Source organism: Abramis brama, assembly GCF_963993115.1.
Source record: "Abramis brama genome assembly, chromosome: 16".
NCBI lineage: Eukaryota > Metazoa > Chordata > Actinopteri > Cypriniformes > Leuciscidae > Abramis > Abramis brama.
Window position 1 is genome coordinate 22,749,057 of NC_139978.1, and position 19,125 is coordinate 22,768,181.

General features: G+C 37.6%; 1 protein-coding gene across 2 annotated transcripts; it reads right to left on the reverse strand.

Annotated features, from left to right (window-relative positions):
• Nucleotides 1–91: 91 nt before the first annotated feature.
• On the reverse strand, nt 92–18,000 carry mgll (monoglyceride lipase). 2 transcript variants are annotated; one of them, XM_084087479.1, is made up of 8 exons: nt 17,710–18,000; nt 16,155–16,299; nt 7,124–7,230; nt 6,208–6,344; nt 3,830–3,940; nt 3,080–3,169; nt 2,424–2,639; nt 92–1,936 (listed from the first exon to the last, which is right to left on the reverse strand). In XM_084087479.1, exons 2-8 carry the CDS (start codon nt 16,277–16,279, stop codon nt 1,820–1,822), a joined length of 903 nt encoding a protein of 300 aa, XP_083943605.1. In that variant the 5' UTR covers nt 16,280–16,299; nt 17,710–18,000; the 3' UTR covers nt 92–1,819. The 2 variants fall into 2 exon arrangements, with proteins under 2 accessions (XP_083943605.1, XP_083943604.1); XM_084087478.1 differs by lacking the exon at nt 17,710–18,000 and having other exon boundaries at nt 16,155–16,978.
• Between the last annotated feature and the right edge of the window lie 1,125 nt (nt 18,001–19,125).

Sequence of the window (19,125 nt, forward strand, 5' to 3'; positions counted from 1 at the left end):
AATAAAAATAAATCTTTCTCAGACAAATACAAAGTAGAGTCCACAGTGCTGGGATCATTTTGAAAAATAATAAATCCACATAAGCCATATATCATTTAGCATTTCAAATTTATTATTTTATAGAATTTACAATTCAGAGACTATTACCTGGGCATATTGATTATTATTTAAATCACATTATATCTTTGATTTCTGTGTTTAATATATTACAGCATTTATGCAAGCATTCAGAACATTTTTTATATTAAATGTGCCATTTACTAGGACAGTGCAACTGTAGGAGAGAATTTTAGTAAAGGCAAGCAACTCAAATGGACAGTTCTTCAAATCCAAATGAATAATGCGTTATTGCCCAATGTAAAGATAATGTCCTTGAGAGTATTAGCCGTGCTCCAAGCACTTCCACCTTAGGAAACAGTCAAAGTCACAGAGGATTATCAGTGATAAAGATTTAGTTCTTCTACAGACTCTCATAAGATGTATTACATATCATGTATATGTGATGAGATCCATTTCAAATGATTGAGAGACAATATACTTTACGTGTGAAACAGACATCCATATATAGCTTCTCTCTACATATTCTCCCTCCAAAACCCATACACAAACATGCACACTATTTACAATCTTGTGCTAGGCATTTCAGTTCTGTTTATGTCACGTATAGCAGTCAGTTTCCTTCTGATCTTAGTCAGAGCTATAAATGACAATCTATAAAATTCAGCTAGAGAAAGTTTTTGCGTGTAGCTTCCATTAAAAATGTGCCACATTCAGTGATAAAAAAACCTTCATTGATCCACATTCATTGATAGAATGCCTTTGAGGATAACAGGCAAATCTCTGTAACAAAACTCCCCTTTGTCGGAATCAAAACAGTCGTGTTAAAGTTAAGCTGGTGTGAACGACTGACCTTTTACAATTTCATGTTGTTTAGAGCTACAAACCCCATGAGAACCCTGAGGCGTACAATGAGGTCAAAAGCTATTGTGAACATACTATAATATCAACGGTAACATATTAATTTAGTAATGTAACACTTGTAAAAACAAAGGAATGAGATATTACAATTCCAGAGCCCATAAGGAAGAATCAGCTGCAAATAGGGTTTGTATTCAGTAAATGCAGCTGCAGAACAGCAGGAACAGTCTGAGGTGTTTGAAACAGTCAAACCACCAAAAGAAACTCATAAAAGCCAAAAAACTTTTCTAATTCTCCTTAATGTGGCTATATATAGTGTATATGTGGGAATCTGTGGGATCTCCTGCATAGATGTGTCTGTTAGAGATTGTCTAATTGATCTCTTGAGAGCAATTTTAAAATTGCCCAGCAGACATTTTGCTCTTTCAATGTCTCAAAGCATTACCATATTCTCATTCTGTAGGTTCAGTTTGTTTTTCTGCCAAGCCATAGGCAATGGTTGAGTTGCCTTGGTAACTGCGCTCAAAGCAGGATGCAGTGCTGCTGTTGTCCAGCGGGGGCAGCACCGCATCTCTAATGAGCAGTGGACATCACAAAGAGCAAATTGCAGCTGTGTTCTATATTACAGTGGCAACACACACCATGCCCTGTAGTGCTGATACCTTTGAAGTTTGACGGAACATAAACTCCCACAGAACCCTTACTGGCCATTCTAAAGCGTAATTGGAACTTAAGGTCAAAGGTCACTTACTATTACTAATGACCTCTTACATCACCCAGGTAATTTTAATGAGGGTAGTTTTGTTGGCATGTAGTGCAATCAGACATCCCTTAGTCAGTAGAGATGAAAGAATTGATAAGAGAGCGGGGCTTAGGCAAGTGTGCATGCGGTGATTGACAGCTAAGACCCATGAGGGCTGGGGAGTCTCTCCAGGATCCAGGTGCTCACCTCCTTTAAGACAGACTCAACTGTGTCAGGTAAGTCATGATGCAGGGCATGGTAGGCTTCTTCATATACCTGTTCATCATAGAAACACACACAGGTTTTGTGAGTTAGTATGCACTAGGCAAGGCTTATGTAGGAATTTTGAAACATGGAGGGGGAGATGTGTGGTTTTTATTAGAGTACAGAATGTGCATCTGGATCAGGTTAATCTGATATCCGAAACATCTGCCACAACAACAGCTCAGACCGTTTTCAGAAGTCAAACCTCTAGTTCAAAGGGATAGTTCCTGCATCAATTACTCACCCTCATGTCATTCCAAACCTGTATGACTTTCTTTCTACTGTGGAACACAAACTAATATTCTGAAGAATGATGACAAAAGAACTGCTTTTTTTTTCCATAAAATGAAAGTCAGTGACAAAACACCGAGACATTCTTTTTTTGTGTTTTCCACAGAAGAAAGTCATGGAGGTTTGGATAGACATGAGGGTGAGTAAATGATGACAGAATGTTCATTCTTGCATTTATTTGGCCAATGTTTATGCACGTTTGATTCACCTTCAGTTTTTTATCAGTGCTCTTGACCTCATTATACATCAGATGAGAGCCTCTGATGTCACAAAGCTTGTCGGCGTCGCCATGGAGAATAAAGAAGGGCCACGTGATGTTGGGTAATTCTCTCTCAATGCGAGTAGCCGCATCCATCAGCTGCATTCCGAATGAGACGCGCAGCCCTCCGTGATAATTTAGCTCATCTGTGTCATATGCCTCCACCTAATGAGGAGATGTAGGATTTCAAACATGATCTTAATAGCAGTAACTCATTTCTCAAGATTATACTCAATAAACAGGGAACAATAAACATATAAAAGTTCTTGAACAATTCAAATGAAATTTATTGTACTGTAAGATGTTTACATTGTCTACAATGACTGAATAAATGGGACAAGCTGTTTCTGTCAATTTAACAGTATTCCAGGGCCAAGCTATGAAGAAAATTACATTCATGTGTGTTTTCATCAATATGTACCATATGTGCCTCACTCTGAAAGAGTAGGTTTACTGTGTAAATACTGTTTCAAAAGCTAACATAACATAACAACATTGCCAGATTGTCTACTTAACCCTATTCAAACACTAACTGTCAGTGTGAAATTTACACACATACACATTTCCCTACTTCTACAGAAGACCTTTCGCATACATTCCTGTACCTGTTTGGGATCCCGTGAGACCCATCTTGACTCGATCGAGCCGAGAGAGAGTTTTGGAGTCAAACGGTTTAGAATTTTTGCCACGAAAACCTGCAAAGGATCCAAGAACACACGGATGATTTACTTCAGAGACCTGAACATCTAAAAGCAGCAGTATTTACATATTTAAAATTCTTCATAGAAACATTCTCAGATTTACAAATGAAACATCTAGTAAAAATGACAATGTTCACATCGTATTGAATAAACGTACCGTTGCCCAAAAAGGTACCTGAACATCTAATATACTCATAAAATGTATCTGTTCCATAAGTCACATTTTTGATTATTTTAAAAAAGCAAAATATTTCTCAAAAATGTGTATTTTATATGATAAAACAATAGTTACTCTTCAAAATTAAGACAAAGGCTATACATTCGGTTACATGCAATTTAAAACATGTTTTGTTCATACAGTAGGTGAAATGTGATGGGAACTGATTTCATACATGCACTAAAAAAAACGTCATTAAATGCCATTACAGAGAGGCAGAGATTGATTGAATAGATGAAAGCACTGAGTTTTACTGCAGTTATTTGACAGCTGACATTTGAAAGCTATTGTTATTTGATTGCATTTAACCGTCTGACTGCAGGGGGCAGCAGATCTAATTTACAGCCTCACGTTTCAGTTTCGAAAGATATTAAATGCAAACAATTGGGAAGAAAGAATAATTTTCCATCACTATAGTGTGTTTAGTGACTTTTTACCTTAAAGGGTGTAGCAGATTCAGCGTTCATTTGAACCATGGGGGCAATGAGAACCACACCAGCAAAATCCTGCGGCCTCTCACATGCGGTCAGAATGGAAATGGCCCCTCCCTGTAGTAAAACAAACAGACCCATTCATGTTATTGAAAACAGCAAACTACACTAGTTTAGTTGTAGATTACTTAGTACTTCTAAATAAAAAGATATATATTATATTATATTTATACATTTAACAGCACTCAGAGTTGGTATAAAATATTATGACAAAATAATATAAAAAACATAATATGCTTAATTTTAGGTGTCTTGTATACATAAAAATATATAGCTGCCTATAAAAGTTTGAAAACCCCTGTAATAAAATTCTGTCTGTAATACAGCGAATGATAAATATGACAATTTTACTTCCACACATGGGTAAATCTGAGTGAGAAGCCCCTAATTTGTAATTTTCTGATGCTCTGCTCCTCTGCTTTCTTCATCTTGCTTCTATTATGAACCTATCTATGAATATTCATGAGTAGAGGCCAGGATTCAAAAGAGGTGGAGAGATTAAAGAGCAGTTCCCACCACATTTCTAAGAGACTGCAGTAATGGTTGGTTTTAAGTAACGCACACACTTTCAGTCTAGACATACAAACCCAAACACACACTCAGTTTAGACACACAAAACTACATGCACACTAACACTAAAGCTTCATCAGGGAAATAGGTGGTCTGCTTTGATTTGATTATATGAGGTCATTGTTTTTTAATTAGAATTGATGCATCACTGGGAGTAAAACACACCGATCTGTACATGCCTTTCCTTTACACACACACACACACGTTGTGTTTTCATGTTTTATGGGGACTTGTCATAGTTATTCTGTACAAACTGAATATTCTATCCCCTTACACTAACCCTAACCCTAAACATCACAGAAACAATTATAAGCTGTTCCTTATTCCTTATGTGGACCAAAAAATGTCCCCACAAAGACAAGGATTTTGGATATTGCTATCTTTGTGGGGACATTTTGTCCCCATAAGGTAGGGTTTTCCCAGGACACACACACACACACTATTATATGACACTGATCGCTTTCTTCTGTAAACGTGATAGGAAAGCAAATGTTTATTCAGCCAGTAGCTTCAGTTCCTCAGGTCACAGAAAACAAAAAGTCCCACGATCCCACAAACCCACGATCCCACGACTGGATGTAGCAAGATTGTAAATTTCCTTATAGGAAGCATTGTGTAAAAAATCATTTCAATTTCTTATTAAAGACTTAAGGATGTGGTTGATTATATAAGGACCAAACAGCCTGTTGTTACATAAGATAATAGATTAGCGTGAGAAAGAGGGGAAGAATTAAATAAAAGCCAAGGGAAGTGAGGGAGATGGAGCAGCAAAAACATATTTCATTATCTAGATTGAGAATCTGCTCTGAAGGAACAGGAGAGAGGTGCATTATGGGCATTAGCAGTAGATGAAGGATTTCTTACTTTACCAGAATGCCCATCACTACAACACAACTTTGTGATGTTCCAAAAAATACAGTGTAAAGATACATCCAGATACATTTCTAGTCTATATGGCTCATGAAGCTTCTTGAGGATGCAGCTGGTCTGTTTTATTAGGAACCGTTGGGTAAAAAACAAAAGCAAAGAGCTTTCATCTGGATTCTTGGTCATATTCAGTCATGGTTTAGGTTTATCACACTGAACATGGGAAATGGAACAAAGCAAAAGCACAAGGTTCTTCCTGTGGACTCCACCCCATGAGTCACAGACAGTCTAAAATAGTTTACTTTGACTTTAACAGTTTTAACAGTTGTAGTTGGCTTTGAATAGTTATTAAACAGAGTGTTAAATGTAATGTAATTTCCAGACAAAAAATATTTACATCTTTTTGAGATGTCTGCTTCTCAGAAAGAATTTTAATATAAACGTTGGAAACATGTAAATATGAATATGAGACCTTTGCACACTTGTAAGAATGCAAACAAATGAGCTGAGAACTTGGCTGCTAAAATCGAGCTGCGTGAATGCATGAATACAATACAATGCAAATCAATATGTTTTACAATGTAAATCAATCTTTCTCTTGCCTTAAAGTATAATCACTCTTATTGTTATTTCTTATTATTATTTTTATAATTATTTATATAATTTATGCTTCCTTTATGTTATAGTTTTATTACTTATCTAATTTATTTTGCATTGGTCTTGTACTTTTAAGTAAGCTCAGCCACAGCTTGTACAATGAAAATTTGTTTGTCATGCTAATAAACAACATTAAAAAAGCGGAAAGGAGCTAGAAAGAGACAGAACACGTTTTCTGTTTGCTTATGGATTGGAAAAATATAGGTGGATGGTTTCAAAATGTATTTTACCATTGAGTGTCCAATGATGAAGACAGGCAGCTTGGGGTACCGGCCCTTCATGATGTCAATGTGCTGAAGGGAGTCTCTGATGTAAATCTGGAAGTTTTTGATATCCATTCTCTCACCTTCACTTTGCCCATGACCAACTGAGACAGAAAGAGAAAGAGAATATCTTTGTGTATCTCCTTTTAAACAGGAGATAAAAGAGGACTGTCACTCACAAAATTATGCCAACAGCTCACAAAGAAGAGCTCAGGAAATTTTTTGACATGACATTTCATCAAATTAACATAAAATGAATAATGGAACAACAAAAAAAAAAAATAGAATAGAAATTCGAAAAGCATGTGGTGTGTATATATATATATAATGAGAGTTGAAACGGCTTGTTAGAGGAGCAGAGAGACAGAAAGAGATCAAGAAACATATAGAGAGAGACTGACTGTAATGATTTCTGTTTGTTGTATTTCAATAGAACCAATTACTCACACCGAGGCACCAGACAGTCAAATCACACACTCACAGAACCCCAACTGCTCATCACAAGGCGGCTTGCTGTCTCTCTGTGTGAATCATTAGTTACCATGGCACTGCCACAAAACCTCTTTAACATTCTGTACACATAGCACCTGCTATATTCTATATTCTCTTGTTTCATTTCTATCATTTCTCAACTCCATCCCCCATTCTAAACCCAGGATGTCCATGACTCCATTCTCACAACATCTGTTATAAATGTCAAGAAAACAGGGTGGTTGAATTACCAGGAATCAATGTGGGAGTAAATACATTTTTCACCCCACGCTCTCACAGCCTCATAAAGAGCACGCCCTCCTACACCACCCAAAACACTGCTGTGCCGTTGCTAACCAACAAATCTGTATGTTGGGGATTTCAGCCATTTGATTAGGAGTCTGCCACTAACCGTGGTCGTGGGCGAACGCCATAATGCCATGCTGGGTCAGACTGTGAGCAATGTCAGCATATCCTCCACAGTGCTCTCCTGCTCCATGGGCAACAAACACCAGCGCCCTGATGGAGGAAAAATGCAAATTATTGAATTGGGCTGGGAGTCGTAAAGAATGGAACAGTTTCAGTTCAGATTCTTCCTAACAATTTCAGTTCCTTAACAGTTTCTTTAACAATTATTTTAGCACTTAAGAAATAAACATTTGAAATGCAATTTAATTGCAAGATGAGGAGATAACTTCAACAATAAATAAATTTACAACAAATGTGTTTTACAAACAAATGGATATTTACACAGACTTACACTGTTCTATGTGTTTGAACTCTTGACTCTCCTTGAGTTATTTTCATCGGGAATCAGACTACACTGGTTTCTCTGAATGTTTCTGAATCACTAAAAAGAACCGACTCAGATTCATTCGCTCTGTAATTGAGCAACAATGGTCACGCTGTCTGTTTCAGGTTGTAGATTCAGTGGCACTGGTGCGGCGGGGTTGTCATGAGAAATCGGTTTCCTTACACTATCTGCTTTTAATTGTATGCTACGAAGTACACACAAACGCCATTGATTTATAATATATAATTAATTGCTTACTATATATTGCATAATAAACTTTCACTTGATAAAATGTTAATAAATAATAATAATAATACACAAATAATTTAACCATTACATCAATCTTGAAATATTGAACTGATATTGAAGTAATATCATAACAATTAAAATCAGGCACTAAAGAGAGTACCCATTAAAAGTTCATTAAGCCAATGAGATCGCTTGGGGTCCTAATGGAGACCCGATTTCGATGGTAGACCTGTTTTCTCACGATTGTTAAGTAGTCTGCATCTGCATCAGTGGAAAATGTACGTGCAAGAACCGTTAAAGGGATAGTTTGGCCCAAAATTATATTAAACCCATGATTTACTCACCCTCAAGCCGTTCGAGATGCATATGTCAATAATTTTTTAGACGAACACATTTTCAGTTATTTTAGAAAATGTCTTAGATCTTTCAGTGGTTATAATGTCAAGTTATGGGGTCCACCTCCTTCAAGTCCCAAAAATGTGCATGCATCCTTCACAAAAGTAATCCATCCGGCTCTAGGGGGATAAACGAAGGCCTTCTGAGGGTAATCCGTGCGGTTTTGTCGTAAAAATATACATATTTAAAACTTTATAAATGAAAATAACTGGCTTCCGGCAACGGTCGACGCGTGTTCACAGGATGGATGCCGGCGTATGACGTAGGACGTAGCGTAGGAAGCGTCGTGACGTAGTGAATCATTAGTTATACAAAAATATGTATATTTTTACGACAAAACCGCACGGATTACCCTCAGAAGGCCTTCGTTTATCCCCCTGGAGCCGGATGGATTACTTTTGTGAAGGATGCAAAAATGATTGACATATGCATCTCGAACGGCTTGAGAGTGAGTAAATCATGGGTTTAATATCATTTTTGGCCAAACTATCCCTAAAGTCATTACTGATATTATTTAGAACTGTTTCTCAGTTACCAAAGTGAAATACAGACACATTCTAAGTCTCACAGCAGAATAACAAAATACACTCTTTAGAATCTCACCAAAAAACCTAGACAAAATAAGACAGAAAGAGATGAAGGAGGGAGATGGGGAATCTAGATGTATTAGGCTTACACTATTGCAGATTTGTTATGACCTCAAAGCAGCCTCTAATCAGTAACAAAAAGAGTCTTTGTGAATGTATAATGGGCTCACAGGGTCTCAGAGGACTGGGAGTGCGTAGGTTTACTTCTATTTTCAGAATCTGCTAATCTTTCAATTAATTTCCCTATCATACACAGAAATGTATTCACTAAAAATAAAATAAAGCCACTCAATCTAAGAGCTGCTGGTGTGAGATAAAATGGAAACGTTTGTGTGTGTTTGTAGTCATTATCATCTTCAGATTAAAAAGTTTTAGTCCTTGAACCCTGGGAATGGAGTTTGCGAGGCAGACAGAGAGACTACTGTGTGTATTTGCTATGTGTGTGTGCACGTCTTTGGAATTCCAAAACAGATCTACAAAGCAACAAACATCAGAAGCAGAATAGAGATAAATAGATAATGAAAAATTCTGTGTGCCTGTACAGTTTTGGCTACGCTTGCGAGGGCCGAATTTGTGTGTGTGTATTTTGCCGTTGCACTGGCAGCTGTATAAATATCCATGTTTGGTAAAGGAATTCTTTTCCAAATGCCATTAGACACTAGAGAATGAAACACGGTGACTGGCATGACCCAATTTATCAGACTGTGTAAGAGTGTGTTTCACTTCACTTTGCATGGGTTCAATACCCAGATTATCTATTGAGCGATCTGTCAATCATTACTGGGGTCATACAATGAGCTACTGTGTTCTTTTCAACTTTCACCCACTTCCTATTTCTCTGGTTGCATCTGGCGGCATCAGCACTGGACAAGAACATGTAAGCAACTGTAAAGGGACAGTATGAGATGATGTCTGGAATGTGAGCAGAGGCATTCTTTTGAATGCTAAGCCAACCGCTGAATTCCTTGTAAACAGTTTGTTACTTAAGCTGCTCACATGTGTCATTACAGTTCTTTTAAGTGGAAGTTCAACTTCCAACAGACAACCTTAATACGTTTATGTTTACTTTCAAAGGTTGGTTTGGTGTAGATGTCACCTGGGTGCGAGCGAGTGCTAGAAGGTCCACAACAAATTTGAGAGGGAAAAAAAAAGTTTTATAAAATGTACTTTTAGGCATGTTCATTTAAGATATAAATTAAATATTTTTAACATGATGTTTTCATTTAATCACTTTTACCAGATAGAATTACAATATAAAAGCCTAATTTAAAGGGTTTGTTCACCCAAAAATGAAAATGATCCCATAATTTACTCACCCTCAAGCCATAGGTGTATATGACTTTCTCCTTTCAGCCAAACACAATCAGAGTTTTATTAAAAATATCCTGGCTCTTCCAAGCTTTATAATAGTGAATAGTAGGTTATTATTATAATAGGGGTTAATGAAGGCCTTCTTAAGCAAAGCAATGAGTTTTTGTCAGAAAAATATCCATAATTATAACTTTATAAACGGTAATCACTAGCTTCCGGTAACGTCCGTCCGGTGTGGTGAATAATCCGGTCACTCGGTGTGATGAGTCCGGGCTTAGGACCCAAGCAATCCGATTGGTTCAAAGCACGTTTTATGGGTAATCGCTTTAGTGCCTGGTTACAAATCATACAAAATCATTTTATTATAGAAGACGTTTGTACTACGTTATAACGAGTCATTAATGTATTTAATGTATTTTAAATTATACGTTTCATATACTAGTATTTAACCGAAGCTATAGATTGTGAAATTAAACATTTCTCGTTGTTAGTGTGTTTTTTAGTTAGCTTAGATAATACATAGACAGTATATAAACTGGACACAGCGACCCCATAGGTTTCAACGGAGAGAAGTTGAAGCACATTAGAAGCAGTCACTTCCTGATTGCCGAGCGTACTGCGCAGACTCAAACTGAGCTTGACGACGTGGGTGTGACGTGAGCAGCCTGCCTGACAGTTGTAAGTTTTCTAGTAGCCGTGCCAAGCGAAATCGGAACCATTCCCTTCCGAATCTCGCAGAGACGGAGAGTGTGAGTAGGAGCTGTCCATGAGCTAGGAGCAGGAGCAACGTCATGACTCTCTATGGGCTTCTCCCTTTACTTTATCGGACTTTATGCCTCCACGTCCCCCCGATTGATTGCAAGCTTCTCTTCCTGTCTCTACGGTAATTTCCAGAGAGTCGCGTGGTTATGACGCAATCGTTAGCCTACTTTTACAAAAACTGCTTCTACGGGGCCATAACGTAAGATACAAGGTAATGGAGCCTTTTATACATTTTCGTGTTTCTTTAGAAATAAACAATGGACAAATGGAGTCTTTAAACGCCTCAGATGTAAAGTTATTCGCTGTCAAAGTGACGCGAAAATGAATGGGAGTCAATGGGATGCTAACAGCAGGTGAAGGCTTGTTAGCCAATGGCGGCTCCCGGGGGTACCTTCAAAATAATATGAAACCCTGACCGCCTGAGATAATAGCATAGCATACAGCTAACGTTATCCGATGATCATGCTATGAGCTTTACCTGAGCTTATACTGCACTGATACTGCCTTACCGTATTCACAGCAATTCGTAATGCAAATAATTATGTCATTATTTTTTATCGCAATAATCAGCGCAATATGTTACAAGTACACTTTTATTTATTAAAAGAGCCATAAAATAATGTTTATTTGTGTATATTACAAGTTATCGCGAGAACAGATTTAGATCAGGCATACTACTGGGGTCCTAAGCCCGGACTCATCACACCGAGTGACCGGATTATTCACCACACCGGCGTTCACGACAGAGCCGAGTAAGATCCGGTGTATGACGTAGAGTAGACAAGCGGTTCAAACAAATAGAGCAGGGCAACAAACTCAAGTTTTTCTCGACATTTCACTTTAAAAATTCTCATTTTAGACTTCTAATTCGTGAGCAGTGTTTTGTTTTACTCTATCCTCTGCGCTTCAGCGTTCGTCAATACGTCATGTGTCGGGTCAGAATTCATTCTTCGGCTGGAAATCGACTTGGGTACGGAAGCCAGTGGCAACATCCGAAATCGCATTCTTCCCTATTACACAGTATATTAGGCGTATAAAACAGTATGTATATAAAACAGTATGTGACAAAAGAAATTCACAGTAGCCCAAATTCACAGTAGCCTACTCATAAAAGAGTAGGCAAAAAGTATCCGGATGACCTACTTCTTCTGGCAAGATTCTGAAGTATGCATATGATGGACACTTTAATATCCCATGAGGATATGTGAATGGCAGTGGAGGACGCAACTGACGCTGGTTGGTCACATGAGAATGACAACATGGCAAATATAGTAGGCATACGTCCAGATTTCATTCATACAGAACATACCTTTTAGCAGTCATGAAGTAATTAATAATTCAAAATAAGTACCTACTCAAGAGAGTAGCCTATACGATTTTGAACGCAGCCTTTGATTCGAGTTTATAAAATTATAAATATGGATATTTTTCTTACAAAAACCCATCGCTTCGCTTCAGAAGGCCTTTATTAACTCCATGGAGCCATAAGGATTACTTTTATGATGGATGAATGCGCTTTTTTTGGGCTTCAAATCTTACTATTCACTCCCATTATAAAGCTTGGAAGAGCCAGGATATTTTTTAATATAACTCCAATTGTGTTTGGCTGAAAGAAGAAAATCATATACACTTAGGATGGCTTGAGGGTAAGTAAATGATGGGATCATTTTTATTTTGGGGTGAACTAATAACCCTTTAATGTTGGCTTTTAATTAAATTTTTTGTAACAATTGTATAATTTTGTTGAATTATAATATCACACATTTATATTAATAACAGACACACAACCTTCAATTTCTTCTCTGCATTTTTTCCTCTTCTTGTCACGGTGTGGGTTTCGTGTCTTGTTCCTGTCTGTCATGTGTTCCTCTGTCCTGTCACATGTTTTGCAGTTCCCCGTTATGTTGATTAGTCTTCCCAGGTGTTTTCTCTTAGTCACGCCCCCCTTGTTATCTTGTTTAGCTGGTTGGTCACTGTATTTATACCCTGTGTCTTGGTTCAGTGTTTGTGGGTTCTTGTCATTTGTGATGTTGTTCTGTTCCCGTGTCTTGTTCCCTTATCTAAGTCTGTCCTGTCCGACTGGGTATAATAAAACAGCTTTTTCTAGAAGACTGATATGTCTGGAGTCTTCATTTAATGTCAGTTTACATAATTTACAATGTCATTTCTCCAAAGTGCTGTTCATTTTTCAGTGGGATAGAAAGCAACCAATGTAGCCCAATTCATGTGTATATTACTTCTGTGTATACTTCTGTATATTACATGTGTATACCGATTCTTGTTCTGATTAATTAAAAAAAGACTCAGGCTGCTTCTGAAATCGCATACTCATTCTTTTAAGTAAGTACTTAATTAGTGAATACTTAAAAAGTCCAGAATGGACATACTACATTCTTCATGTTGTCACGTGACCTACAGTGTCAGTCACAATTTTTCTCTTGTGGCCTCATGGGATAGTAAAGTGTCCACTGGATGCAGACTTCAGAATCTCACCAGAATAGCAAGTCATCCGGGTAGCCTACTTTGTGCCTACTATGAATACTGAGAATTCGGACATTCTGAATTCACTGATTTAACTCACAAATTGCAAGACAAGTTATCATTATTTCTTCATGTTTGTTAAGTGCGTTTTTCATGAAACTTAAAACAGAAACATTAGCCTGCCGACTTCTTCATATGACAACTTAAAGATGCATTTGCAATTTATTTTTGGTCACTGTATTTATACCCTGTGTCTTGGTTCAGTGTTTGTGGGTTCTTGTCATTTGTGATGTTGTTCTGTTCCCGTGTCTTGTTCCCTTATCTAAGTCTGTCTTGTTTCAAGTTTATTTAATAAATCTGTTGCTTTTGGATCCTGCTTCCTCCGTTGATTCAACCCTGCATCGTCACACTTCTCTAGCTTGCTTCCTGATATAGTTTTCAAATAAACCTGGCATTGTATATTATGAATATTTTTGGCTCTTCAACAAATTGATTTTGTTCTTTTGTAAGTCGCTTTGCATAAAAGAGTCTGATAAATGTAAATGTAATAATAATTTTTAGATTCATATTAGATTCATATTTTACTCACAGGGTTACTGGCATCAAAAAGTTTGAAAAAAGCTGATATAAACTGTCTTCCAAGAGCCTAAACATTATCTTGTCAAGTGGGATTCAAATTTTCATTATTTGACCTCATTTGGATGCTGTTATAAAACAACACATATTGGATCAGTTTATTGCTGAATGATGCAAAGCATCCGGTATTTTCCGTGCTGTAGAGCCGATGAGATGTTTCTAAACAGCTAGTAAAAAGGGGATCCTGACAGCGTTCCTTCAGATGTTTGATATAGTTATGTCCGATGGCTGCAGATGTTATTTGCTCTGAATCGATCACATTCAGTCACATGGGAAATGCTACATCCTCCACATTCCAAAACAAAATATTTGGGGTTTTATAACATTTAACTGAGGATCACATGGTTTGTGGTTTACCAGTTCACTCTTATTATATATGCACATGAACATGTACAGATACACACACACACACTCTCTCTCTCTCGTCATATACACTCACACGCATTAGAGATCAAATTAGTCTGAGAGAGGGAAAGAGGTAGTAACTATGGTAACGGCATGCTCCCCTGGGCTACACTAAGGCCACTTCAGGGTGAATAGCTGATGGCAAAACAACAGCTCTGTAACAGAGTTTAACCTGTTTGACATAAGCATGACACACACACAAACATAAAACTGCCTGTATGAATGTGTGCAGTAAGATATGGAAGCATCAGACAAAACCACGTTCTCAAAATGATGACCTATTTTACAATTACTCAAAAGAACCACAGCTGATGATGACACTAGTAGAAAAGTGTACTGGAGCAGATCTGTACAGTGAGAGAGTGTGTGTCAGTGTGTGTGTGTCTATAAGTGGTCATAAAGAGGCCATGAGCAGGGGCTTTCAACTCAAATTCTGCATGGAAACCCAAGACATTTTCTTCAGAATTCCCCGCATAGATGAGTGGGCCCCTCTCTCGTTCACTTTAACCAGATGAGTTATTCAGAACAGTACAGTCTTTTAACAAGACAGTGTTTATGAGAAACTGGCTTTACATCACTTGAAAACCAGTGTGAGTGAAAGCAGGCACTGCCTGTATGATATCAATTCTCAATTAAGTAAACATATTATTATTAACAAGTCTGTCAATTTTATGTCAGCAGGGCAGAGCCCACGAGGAACCGACTGGGTATAATAAAACAGCTTTTTCTAGAAGACTGATATGTCTGGAGTCTTCATTTAATGTCAGTTTACATAATTTACAATGTAATTTCTCCAAAGTGCTGTTCATTTTTCAGTGGGATAGAAAGCAACCAATGTAGCCCAATTCATGTGTAGGCTATATTACTTCTGTGTATAGTTCTGTATATTACATGTGTATACCGATTCTTGTTCTGATTAATTAAAAAAAGACTCAGAAATTCTGAAATCGCATACTCATTCTTTTAAATAAGTACTTAATTAGTGAATACTTAAAAAGTCCAGAATGGACATACTACATTCTTCATGTTGTCAAGTGACCTACAGTGTCAGTCACAATTTCTCTCTTGTGGCCTCATGGGATAGTAAAGTGTCCACTGGATGCAGACTTCAGAATCTCACCAGAATAGCAAGTCATCCGGGTAGCCTACTTTGTGCCTACCTACTATGAATACTGAGAATTCGGACATTCTGAATTCACTGATTTAACTCACAAATTGCAAGACAAGTTATCATTATTTCTTCATGTTTGTTAAGTGCGTTTTTCATGAAACCTAAATCAGAAACATTAGCCTGCCGACTTCTTCATATGACAACTTAAAGATGCATTTGCAATTTATTTTTGTCATAAATAATTTTTAATTTTAATAAAAAGGCATACTGAACTCTTTACTGAGTTTATGTGTGAGCTATTTTTATTTAGTAGGCTATAGAGAGAGAGAGAGAGAGAGAGAGAGAGAGAGAGAGATTTACAAGATACTTCCGCTGCTCACCAACTTAGACATCACGTGAGTGGGCCAACAGTTCTTTTATCTTGTGATAAAAGAGAAGTTCTGCGGGAAACCGCAGATCAACCAACTGTTATAACGTTTACTGCAAAATGAACCTGCGCTGTTATAGCCTATTTGTAGAATGGGTGTTGCATCTTAAATTAACTGTTTAGATGCGTGAAGGAATTGCAAGTTAAAAATAAGCTCCGTTAGGAAACCTTCGTGAACACTTATCAGCTTCTCGTCCCTACCGGAGACTAACGGAGGGGTCATTCGCTTTGTCCCAGGAGGCCTGACCTAATCTCTGTGTCTGTGTTGTCATATTTCGCACTTACCTCGGCGGACTGTCGGGCTCCCAGTAACGGCAGAACAAGTGCAGTCCGTCGGCGTTGATGATGTGCGGCAGTTCGGTGTAAGGGACACCTTGTGGTGACCGACGAGTCCCTTCGGGTTCCGGCATGTCCCCGCTTAGGGCTGAGTCTGAAATAAACAGACGGAGCGCTGTCAGAAGCTCACTGCTGTACCAGTATGAAACAGCGGCGACTAACAGGCAGGTGGCTAACATATGCATTCCGGGAATTTCATTCATCTGGTGCACCGCACCGTACAGCGACCGGCAGAGTGTTTTCAACTACATTCGCTGACGTCAGGACCGGAGAAATAACAACACGGACTGTCCTGACCCCTTCGCAACATTGATAAGTTACATGCACGCGCGCGCGCTTTGAAATGAACCGACGCTTCAAAGAAAGTCTTTTGTCATCGCGTTGAGCAGTTTTCTGTAGTGTACACAGAAGCAAAAATAGCACGCGCACTGCGGCGGAACTGTTGTGACTGACAGCGTGTCAAGAGGGACAGAATGAGAAAAGCTGCCAATGATCGACCTGCCAATTAATTCGAGCCCATCTATTTTTGGGTCGATGGAGAATCAAGGCCAGCACTGACTGATTTAGGCTATAGACCTCCAGACAAATATGACAATCTCTCACCCCGGAGAAACACTATGACAGGACACCCGTGCTTTCGTGCGTTATCATAAATAGTTCTCGACCAATATAAGCTGCTGTTTTTGCTAACGAGAAGATAGAGAAAATTGTTAAGTGTTTATAGGCTAGCTAACCATGCAGAACCTATTAGCCTATTAATTTGACATAATAATGATGACTAAAATTGTGCAGTGACACAATAAAAACATAACGTTTTGAATATTATATCATAAATAATAGCCATTTATTAATGTCGTTATATTTTCGTTTGCCATCTTAATGGCCTTTTTATTCACATTTATTTTCACAGCTCATCTATTTTTATGTCTCAATAGCCTACTAAGTTCAAACTGTAACGAGTTTCTCAGCTGACTTAATGTAAATATTGTAAAAATGTCACCAAACCGATTTTCTGTCATAGGCTTCTAATGATAATAATTAATATGAATTATTAATGCCTTTATATTTGCACAACATCCATTTGCCATCTAAATTGCCTTTTTTCTCTCTCTTTTTTTGCAAATGTTCCACAGCTGACTGAGTGTAGCCTAAATATCTGTAAAATGTTACCATACCGATTATCGTCAACAGTAGCCTACACTTTTTAAGTGTAATTTCTTTCTGTTTTTGGTTATAGCCTACTGTATAGCCTACATAACAAATATAATTGATCATACATTTAAGTTTGGAGAACAATTGGATGATATAAAACAAATCTGTTTTCAATTCCTAAACACACAGTTGCTTGTTTAAGGAATGTGAATTCGCGTGACTCGGTGCGCGGCTCTGATCAAGTCTGTATTTAATAGTAGCCTAGGCTATACTTGGCAAAGGTGACTTCCCCCAGTATTTAATGTAGAAACATTTACTAGATATTAAACAACAAATCCAACCAGGCACTTACCTGAACCTGCTACAGACGGAATGCTGGAGACAGAAATCAAGTCAGCTTTTCCAGTCAGTGGTCCGGTATACCGGAGCCGATGGTTGACAGCGGCGCTCAATCTGCTGCTGTTTCTCGCACTGGGCTCAACTCTAACTCGGATCCGCACACCACAGATGCTGAGCGGCCGCCTGATGGGTGGAGAATGAAGGAAAGGGGAGCTGTGTGAGAACCCGCCAACTCTCTCTCACACACACACGCACACACACACAGAAACTCTCTCTCTCTCTCTCTCTCTCTCTCTCTCTCTCTCTCACACACACACGCACGCTTCTTTTTCTTTCGTTACAGCTAAATGAGATTGATTACTCATTCATCTTTGTGTCAACTGTCTTTCAATAAATCTTAAGAGCTAAGATTAAAATATGAGACTGTTCTGTTTGTTTTTTTATACAAGACTTGATGTCGTAATACTGATCAATACAACACATATTCTTTCTTCACCTTTTTGTCCAAATCCATTTCACACCGCTTGTGCTTTGGCCACAATAAAGGTGTTATCTGTTGTTGAAACAATGCGCTGCTGGTTGGGCAGGTTCCACATGATCTGTCCCTTTTGGGCTTATGCTAGAATGTTCAGACCAGTTTCTCTGAAACTTGTGAAGGGAAGACCTAAATATTTACATAAACACACCATTTTTGAACTCTCTGAATGTGTCTTCATACATGAAAACAGCACCCATCAAACGAAAAATGTTATAGATGTTATAAATGTTGTATAAACAAAATTAATTCTATTTAGTTCATACTAAAACTTGATTTTAAAAAAAGTAAAGATATCTGATAGAACTAGCCTACATAATTTATTTTTAAATATCACTGAGATTGTTATTATCAATTCATAATGAACATAAAATAGAGGACTCCAAACTTGATTGTTTAGAAATTTTCGTTGAATTCTTTAGTCAGAACCAAAATTACTGATAGTATAACATAGCAGATATAATTGACTAACAATTTCACCAGAAGAATAAGAAAATGTCTGTTTATTTAAGTTATGCTGATTCTAAATACACATGCATACAAAGTTAACACATAGCATAGCTTATACACAATAAAATACATAAACTGAATTTTATATGGTAATTACAATACCGTTTGGGGTCGGTAAAATATTTTAATGTATATGCAAGAATTTTCTTAAGTTCACCAAAGTTGCATTTATTTTATCAAAAATACAGTAATATTGTCAAATATTATTACACTTGAAAATAACTGTTTATTCCTGTGATGGCCAAGCTGAATTTTCAGCATCATTTCTCCAGTCTCCTTCAGAAATCAATATGCTGATTCGGTGCTCAAGGAACATATTGTTTTTTGGAAACTGTGCTACATTCTTTGATGAATAGAAAGTTCAAAAGGACAGCATTTATTTAA

Coding starts and splice junctions, on each gene's coding strand:
- mgll (XM_084087478.1), bottom strand. CDS start 16,408: ATGAATGAAATTCCCGGAATGCATATGTTAGCCACCTGCCTGTTAGTC. Junction 2,640..3,079: donor TCTCACGGGATCCCAAACAG/GTACAGGAATGT, acceptor TCTCCTCATTAG/GTGGAGGCATATGACACAGA. Junction 1,937..2,423: donor GCACTGATAAAAAACTGAAG/GTGAATCAAACG, acceptor TATGATGAACAG/GTATATGAAGAAGCCTACCA.